Source organism: Triplophysa dalaica, chromosome 3 (genome assembly GCF_015846415.1).
Source record: "Triplophysa dalaica isolate WHDGS20190420 chromosome 3, ASM1584641v1, whole genome shotgun sequence".
NCBI lineage: Eukaryota > Metazoa > Chordata > Actinopteri > Cypriniformes > Nemacheilidae > Triplophysa > Triplophysa dalaica.
The window spans coordinates 13,988,431-13,997,768 of NC_079544.1; the positions used below are offsets into that span (position 1 = coordinate 13,988,431).

Here is a 9,338-nt window from a genome sequence, read left to right on the forward strand (position 1 = left end):
CCACATGTTTTTATGTTCACCAAATGTATAAATTACAGTGCTATCCAATTCAGAGACACAATGTCAAGTAAAAAATCCTGCAAGTATGTGAGGAATGTGAGAGTATTTTTAGTGAATTTCGCTTAATAATATTACCAGAAGGTGGCGCCAGTCTACAACTTTGAACCGAACAAGAAGCAACTCTGAAATATGTGTGTAATGTTAACAGCAGTTATATTTATTGAAAAACAATTATCGACTTTTGTTTTCCGTTCTTTGTTATATGTGACCCTGGACAACAAAACCAGTCTTATGGGTCAATTTTTCGAAATTGATATGTTTCAATAATCTGAAAGCTGAATAAATAAGCTTTATATTGATGTATGAGTTGTTGGAATAGGACAATGTCTGGTTGAGATACAACCTTTTAAAACTCTGGAATCCGAGAGTGCAAAAATAGCAAAATATTGAGAAAATTGCTTTTGAAATTGTTAATCAGGGGCACTGTAGCAGGCCATCCACTAGGAAATTTACAAAATATCTTCAAAATATCTTCATGGAAAATGATCTTTACTTAATATGCTAATGATGTCTGGCATAAAAGAAAAATGAATAATTTTGACCCATACAATGCATTTTTGTCTTTTACAAAAAATGCTCCCGTGCTACTTAATACTAAGGTTGTGTGATCCAGGGTCACATATGTAATTAAGCTTAAAATCTGACATTTTTTTACACGTTCACATTTTTTTCTGCTCTAGATTATATTAATCGGTAAAGTTAATTGTTAGACTAATAATACTCTTTGCGTGTAAAGTATCACAGTATGTAGGTTGGTGTCTCTGTAGCTGCACAGTGCAAATCTTATTGTCCGAGGGACACCAGTAGATTCCAAAGAAATCCTCCATAATAGACATGGAGGAAGCTGAGCATGGTATAACAATTGTACATACACCTCATTGATCTGGCAAGCTGTTTTGTTGCAGAAATGTCATATCACATCTCTGCTGGAGTTTTGCACAAAGTGAGGGATTTAAAAAATGTGTAGGTTCTGTGATTGATGGAATGAATTGTCAAATAAAGCCTCTGCCATTCTAAAAGTTGACAAATGTATTTATTAATATTATAGGCACTCTGAATAACAAACAACAAGCAATATATACATGTGAGTCTGAGGCGTTTATATGAACTAATAATTTCGTCTGCAGTAGAACCAGTTGTCAATGCATTTTATGGTTACCTGGCATTTTTTGTTTGTAATTCCCTTGTATGCCAGTAAAAACTGACTGTCCAGCTAATTCCAACCTAGGCTGAAAAATGACACATTGTAAAGCATTTCCCTGGAGGCTGCATGTTTTCTGTTTGTTTTTTATTTGTTCAAATGAATAAAACAAGTCATTGACTTTTTTCTCTCAAACGGCGTTAGATGTTAACATCTGTCATCAACACAGTGGGTGTTTTATCCTTCTGATGTTCGAAATTGAGATGCAGTGCACCATATTCCCACCCACCCCTCCCCCCCCCTTGAAAAGAGCCGAGCCCACACTGAGAGAGCAGGGCTCTCCATAAATTACCCAGAGGTCTTGCTGGGAGATTTCAGTGGCGAATGAGGTGATTTCAGTTATTTTTTATACTCCTCTGCTGTCACTCAGCTTTGACTTCCACAGAGTCAAAGTATGACACCACCAGCAATAATGAGACCCTATAATGTTCATGTTAAGCTGGAGGCAAAGTTAAGTTGAGTGTAATTTTCTATAGGACTCAAAAAAGTCAGATGTGTTGATTTAGAATTAGGTTTTTGAAGTCATAAGTCTTAAGATTATCTTTCCTTAACGCCATTTAAGTTGTCAAATTCATGTTCAATTATGTACACTTTAAAAAAAATCTGTATATTGACATTTTAACGGACATTTTCCTCACTACATGTGTTACGAGTGTTTTTTCTGTTTAAATACATTGTCGAATTGCATTATGGGACCGTGATCGCAGCTCGGACAACTTTTGATGGTCATGGACATACAAGCACAGCCATTACACAACATTTTACCCAAGTTTTTCCACCGGTAAATAGGCCTATACAAAACAGCATCTGCCGAAACTGAACTCCACTCTCAACACTTCAGATGTGTTATGGGATAACCAAAATCTGAAACAAGACAGCAGCCTCGTGCAAAGAATTCTCTGATTTACTTGAACCATGGCAATAACTATGCTATCAAACAGGATTTGGTTGAACTAATTCACACCCAAGGCTAGAGAAACATGCTCGCTTTGAATAATCTCCAGCCTGATGCTTACACAGATGTGTAAAGATAAAAGTGTATCCACCAACCATATGAATTACTTGTTCAGGTGAGATACAACGGTTGGTTAGAAAATATAATCAGAAAGATGAAAGAGTTGTTTTATCTGCATGTAAATTTGGGGTACAAGAAAGTTGCTGATGGGGATGTGTGAGTGTTATATACAAATAAAGAAATAGCTTGCGTTTAGAATTTTATTTTAATATTTTTTTCTTGAGTTTTGAGTGAATGGTTTTGGTAAATGAAGCTTATTGACTTTTATACATGAATTGTAGTCTATGTGAAGTCATAGGCCTGAGTTCTGTGATTGATTTGAATGAAAATCAAATGTAGGCCTACTTCTGCAAAGTCTTATGATTTTCGTATAGGCTTTACCTGTGTTGGTTTCTGATGGCTTTTTTATTATTTGATTTCAGAGATTATATTGAGAAGAAAGTCTGTTCGGAACATGTCATCTACATTGTGCTGAACCTTATGGTGAGTTACTGGGGAACCCAAATGGGTTACATAAGAAGGACACAGTAAATCCAGAAAACACCAATAATAAGCCAAATGAAGAGAAATCAGGTTTACTGACCATTTTTAAAAGATGTTTTACAAACAGTGTGCGGAGATCTGTCTTAAATTCCAGAGGTGATGAATTAGATCTGACAGGAGATGCCAGTAACTGCCTGGCAATTTGGAGTGGGTTGAAACTTAATAGTCTCTTTCTTGCTCTATCTCAGGACTAATTTTGTACACCAATCTGTAGTCAGATAACACCCCAGGACCTGTCTCTTTTAGTTAGATCAGAATCACACAGGGAAAATGTTTTACAAGCCAACGTGACACTTCTAAATCATGGCTCAATAGTCAGATTGATTTCACTTTTGCACATATGTGCACTTTTGTTCAAGTCCAACAGTGGGGTCAGCTGAGAAAAAGATCCAATGCAACTGCCCTTATAATAAGCTAATAAATAAAAACAAATCAATGCTGTGTCATTATGTCATTACTATAGTAGAAAAGGATAGGCTATAACATAAACGCACAAAACTAAATAAACACGTGTGATTTTTTTGAATGTACATTTTATTTGTAAATACTTCCTATATCGTCCCAAAAAAACAAACTAACGCCGTCAAACAACGTAAAGGGGCGTGGTCCCACATTGCCCTAAACTCAAACGCAGTTATACAGTTAAAAAATACGGTCTATGATCACATTGCAGCGAACTTCACTATGTATGTAATTATTTCGTAAATGAGTTATTCCATTATGGTTGAATGTACTTATAATAAACAAAGTTCATCGTGTCACATATCTCGCGATACATAAACATCGCGAGATCTTAGCGCTCGGTTGCTACTTCTGCAAACTGTAAGTTGTACTCTTCAGCAGGGAAGGTAAAGTTCATTTCTTTGCGTAATTTCTTCAATATTTATTGCGAATCAAAGATACTATTTCTTCGCGTAAATTTAAATGAACTGCTATGCATATATGCCTGTTACGTTAAACAAATGCACTGTTCGTGTAGTATTGTTTTACAGTTGTTGTTCTGCAGCTCAGCTTGTTGCTTGCTTTGAACGCACGTGCATAAGGTATATCATGAAAACGACATAGCAGTTTTTAAATGGCAAATTATTTCTTAAGGTTTGTGCATAACGATATATGCTTGCATGTTGTTGCATCTGCAGAAACGTAATGAATGCATTTAATCTTTAGTTTGGTACAGTAAAGTGTTTGCAGTTCAACAAGGCTCTTTACAAGTCATCCCAAAGTCCAAACCAGGAAGTATCTTAACCCATTAACTGCCTTTTATGAAACATGCGAGATGAGTCATTTTTAGATAAGCCCTCAGCTTTATTATCATGTGCTATGGGGTGTTCTTCCTTATTTCAAAGGGGAAATGAAATTATAAGTTTTTTCCTCTTAAAACTTATCCTACTAGAAATGTGTTTCACCTTCCTTTATAACAATGAACACTACACAATCCTCCCTTCAAAAATGGACCATAATAACTTTGTACATAAACCTAATTAAACGTTCTGAAATCCGTTTCTGCTTTCTGTCAACAGGCTTCTTTAACTGACATGTCTGAGCGAAGCGGCAAGGTCCAGACGGTGCTGGGTCTGATCGAGCCTGATCAGCTAGGACGCACTATGACCCACGAACACCTCACAATGGCGTTCGAGTGCTGCCACGTTCCCCCGGCGCCAGGAGACGAGGATCTTGCCACAGCTCCCATTGAGATGAAGAACATTCACTGGTTGCAGCAAAATCCGTACAGCCACAAGGAGAACCTGCTGTTGAATCAGGAGACCGAGGCGGTGAAGGAGGAGTTACTTTGTTATCGCAAAGCTGGGGGAGGCACCATAGTGGAGAATACCACTACGGGCCTTCAACGAAATCTGCCCGTTCTACGCCAGTTAGCCAAGGACACCGGTGTACATGTTTTAGCAGGAGCTGGGTACTATGTGGATGCCACACACTCTGATGAGACCAAAAAGATGACGGTTGAGAAGGTTTGTACTGTATGTGTAAAGTCTACTTACTATATCACCAAAATCGTTTATGAGTACAAGAAAATACAGGTAGTGGCTTTTAGAGTTCTGTATAACTGAAGTCAACAATAAATTATTTATTTACTGCATCTGTTTCAGAAATGACTCTTTTGTTCCCCTCAGCTCAAGTAATTTTTTTAAACCTGTTTTCTTCAAGCTTACTGACATTATTGTCAGCGAGGTGCTGTACGGAGCAGACGGTACAGACATTCGCTGTGGCGTGATTGGTGAGATCGGTACTAGCTGGCCAATCACAGAGAGTGAGAAGAAGGTCCTGCGAGCCACTGCCCACGCTCAAACCCAGCTTGGCTGCCCAGTCATCATCCACCCCGGGCGGAACAAAGCTGCTCCCGCGGTGGCCATCCGCATTCTGCAAGAAGCAGGTGGAGACATCTCCAAAACAGTCATGTCTCACCTTGACAGGTGAGGAGAGCATCTGCATACAGAAAAAAAGTGCCTTTCATCCATGTAGTTGTCCATGACAATTGTATTCTTTATTTGATCAATGTATTACAGAAATGTGTGTGAAATCTGGCACCATCAATACATTTCATCATCAATGCTTTTCTTTTTTACAATTCCTGCAGGAGCATATTTGATCATGGCGAGCTGCTGGAGTTTGCAAAGATGGGAAGCTATCTTGAATATGATCTTTTTGGCACAGAGATGCTGAACTACACATTTGATCTTGATGTTGACATGCCCAGTGATAGTCAGAGGGTTAAGATGTAAGTGCCTTCCTTTAGCAAGCCATCTCTCTCGTCTTCTATTCTTGGTAGTAAAAGCAAATTTGTGTAATGCCAAAATATGAAAAAAAGGATTTTAGAGATGAGTTTTAATGTGGGGGGTTTCCACTTTATCTCCAAATTTTTATTTTTGTTTAAGCCAGATCTATTTTTAAGAATATTTGTCTTCTTTCCTCAGCTTGGGTTTTCTGATTAAGGAAGGTTATGAAGACAGGCTCCTCATCGCTCATGACATCCATACCAAGAATCGTCTCACAAAATATGGCGGTCACGGCTACTCGCACATTCTGAAGAATATTGTCCCCAAAATGCTGTCTCGTGGCATCACCCAGAACCAGGTTGACAAAATACTTATCGACAATCCTAAGCACTGGCTAACATTTAAATAAAAATGGCCAAAAACATGCTTATTATTAACCTTTTCAGATCACGAAACCAAAGACACATTTGTTTTTACAGGAACATAATATTATGTTAGTTTATTCGAGAAATGTCTCCACTTTGGTGCATTCATTTATACTTGAATGATTATTAATTCATTTAAGATTGCGATGATAAAATTAGCATTGATCAGGGGCAGGTTTAAAAGTACTTTTTTACTTAAAACTTTATTTTGTTAATTCAGAATCACTGATTCTTAAATGTCCCTCACCAGATTAAAAAGGACATTAAGTCATAAAAAAAGAATCTTGCATGTTATATATGCATCCCTTTGTTTGCTTTTGAATTAATGAATGAAAGCGTGAAATGGAAATATTCATCTTATGGAATCAGCTACATTTAGACAAAGCAGTTCAATTGATTATGACATACGGTTGCAATAAAATTATTTAACTGTACTTCTGTTTTTGATGAAAACATGGTAATAGTGTGAAAATGTTTTTGTATTCTCTGAAGACATTTTTTGTAAATAAGGATAAAAAGACAGTTTGCCATTGGGTTTTTTATATTGTGTAGCAGCAACATTACATAAATGGGGATGCAATTCTGAAATATAATGTTATCCCTTTAAAACAACTGTTTCTTAGTTCTAAAATACCTGACTGTAAGTCTACTTGCCTTGCACATTCAAGCCTGATGTTTCACAGCACATTCATTATTGGAAGACATGCATTGCGACAGCTCATTGTAGAGGACAGAGAGATGAAGATTCTCCGGAGCAGGTGGCCGCTCACAGTGACTCCTCTAGTAAAATAATGATATTGTCATTTGCTTTGTGTCTCTGTAACAGTAAGCTAATGTAAAAAGTGTGCTGTGAATCATCGAGTCTTTTTTTACATAAAAACTTTTATAATTTTTTTTTCACATTTGCATAGAAAACCCATTCCCTTTGTTGATAAGTACACCTACAATCTTTAGTAGGTAGAGTATATAAATATGGTGACTCAGTACTAATAGCAAAAAATGACACATTTTTTGAGTATTGCAAATACGAGAACAACATGTTTTCTAATTTTGTAGTTACTGTAGCTTTGTGGTTCAGAAGTTTGTCATAGCTTTGGCTTTGTTGATTTCTGTAGTTGCACATATATACGATTTCTGTAATTTCTCTGGCTTTGAGTCTTATTCCAAATTCATAAATATGATAGAATATAATTTATTCACAATTAGTTTGATGACACTGCACATATCTGACAATGATAAATTAAACCATTTATATAAAACTTAATGCAATTGTGGCTTCAAAATGATATTTTGTGTGCAAATAACGAGAACGTACAAAAATATCGACTATGTTTAATTTTTCTGTAACAGCCATGTATCAGTGTACGTTAGGCACATATGGAATGAAGATGTCAAATGATTTTCACTGCGAGTTAATCTCAATAAATCTACTAAAATCACCAGTTGCGTTGAGATATTTTAAAATCACAGTGATTTTCAAAAAACTAATGTGTGGAGAGACGATGTGTTCATGTCATGCTGCAGGTGTTGTGATCAATAGTTCACTCTGACAAGGATGTAATGTCACAAGTTTGAATGTTTTGTGACATTGAAATTAGACTCATCTGAAAGCGCAGTCACAGGTATTAATCAGCGTACACCATGAAGCCTGAAAATGTGCTGTATTTGTTGTTGTTTCCACCGTGTGCTTTTCCACCATCTAGTTTAATGTAGATCTCATCTCCAGGCTCCAGGTGTAATATCACACTGTTGCTGGCGTAGTCATAGTTCTGATCCGCATCCTGCGCTATTGCACTTGCACGCACCTGCAAGAAATTAATGATGTTTATGATAAATGAAATTAATTACATTCATTAAATGATAGATGCCCAGATAGTGCAAACACTGCTAGCAATGTGTTAAAATATGGCTTTCTCTTTAGGTCTCTTTCTCCACTAACAGGTTTCTTTTTAGAATCACACTCTTGAGACCAATGCAGTTTATTTGTGTGCATGCAATTGTTTTCACTTTGGTGCATTTAAAAATAGTTTTTTTTAAATATTGCATTTATTTTTTACGGTTTAGATTTTTATATGTTTATATTTTGCACCACTAAACATAAAATGAATAACATTTATAAACTGACTTTTTAAATGTACTCCCTACCTGATTATTTTTACACAGATCAGCCCACATGCTGGTCCCATCACCACCTCTCATTAATACGTGATACACGAAAAAGTAGATCCCCGGGATGGAGCAGGTGAATTTACCGGACGTGGGGTCATAGTGGTTGCCCAAGTTGGTGACCACATCATCAAACTTGAGCACCTCGTAGCCCTCGTGTTGCTTCTTGAGTCCCGCGTAAAAGGCGATCTTGGGTACGGTGCTGTACGTCGCTGCGCTTATGACACCCGTGACGCCCGGTGGTCCGGGTGGTCCCGGTTCTCCGATGACCCCCTGTGGACCGGGTGGTCCGGGCGGACCCGGGAGACCTCTCGGGCCGATCTTTCCTGAACGCCCTAGCTCCCCTTTTGCACCCCTGATGAATGTCGGTGGGGGCTGAACTAAGCGGTTTTCGCGGGAATTATCCGCCGGTGCCGAGGATGGAGACTTGGTTCCATGTGGATCGCACACCATGCGACAAGCGCCGAGCATCTCGTACCGCGCGTCGGACCCCGCTGTGCTGACCAAGACCGGGATGAGGATGACCAACACCAGCACCATGACAACACCCAGCACGCCCGTGGCGATGACCCGCGCTCTCACGCCCAGCCTCGACAGCACCGGACGCACCTCGCGCTGCGATTTACGCGCAATCTTGTTCCCGTGGAACACCGACAAAAATACACAAAACAAAAGTTAAACTTTCCCTCAGCTCCAGTGAGAGTGAGTTAAATAGCTTTACAATTAAGATTTCATTTCTTGAACTTCATCCTCTAAATTTCTTATATGAGACGAAGGAGATTCGATCGAACTGAAGTGTGCATAAGAGATTGCACCGCAACATTGATATTACACCTGGGGGTGGGAGGGAGACAGACAATCGTGTGTATGTGTGTGTGAGAGAGAGAGAGAGAGAGAGAGAGAGAGAATGAGAGAGATCTTTAAGATATTTAAAGATGTTATGTTTGATTGATTCAGTAATTAAATCAGTTTGGTGACAATGACAAAAAATATGATTTTAGGCAATGCATAAACTTGTTCTTATCTTGAAGTCTCTTAAAATTACTCTGTGTTTAATTTAATTTAGGGGTGGCAAGAGAGCAAATTGTATTATTTTTAAGGTTACCATGTTGCATTAGATGCATTGTCCAATATTATGTTTAGATTTGCAATGGAGAGTGCACATCTTTAGTCTATCCAAGAAAGCTTTTCATTTG

General features: G+C 38.1%; 2 protein-coding genes across 3 annotated transcripts; one reads left to right on the forward strand and one right to left on the reverse strand.

Moving 5' to 3' along the window:
* The first annotated feature begins 3,448 nt into the window (after window positions 1-3,448).
* On the forward strand, window positions 3,449-7,240 carry pter (phosphotriesterase related). Of its 2 annotated transcripts, none has more exons than XM_056744409.1 (5): window positions 3,449-3,667; window positions 4,340-4,786; window positions 4,983-5,248; window positions 5,413-5,553; window positions 5,750-7,240. In XM_056744409.1, the coding sequence occupies exons 2-5, from the start codon at window positions 4,355-4,357 to the stop codon at window positions 5,958-5,960; spliced, it is 1,050 nt and encodes a 349-aa protein (XP_056600387.1). In that variant the 5' UTR covers window positions 3,449-3,667; window positions 4,340-4,354; the 3' UTR covers window positions 5,961-7,240. The 2 variants fall into 2 exon arrangements, with proteins under 2 accessions (XP_056600387.1, XP_056600388.1); XM_056744410.1 differs by having other exon boundaries at window positions 3,449-3,641.
* Window positions 7,241-7,293: 53 nt separating this feature from the next.
* c1ql3b (complement component 1, q subcomponent-like 3b) lies at window positions 7,294-8,927 on the reverse strand. Its single transcript, XM_056744411.1, has 2 exons — window positions 8,122-8,927; window positions 7,294-7,781 (listed from the first exon to the last, which is right to left on the reverse strand). The coding sequence occupies exons 1-2, from the start codon at window positions 8,680-8,682 to the stop codon at window positions 7,602-7,604; spliced, it is 741 nt and encodes a 246-aa protein (XP_056600389.1). The 5' UTR covers window positions 8,683-8,927; the 3' UTR covers window positions 7,294-7,601.
* Between the last annotated feature and the right edge of the window lie 411 nt (window positions 8,928-9,338).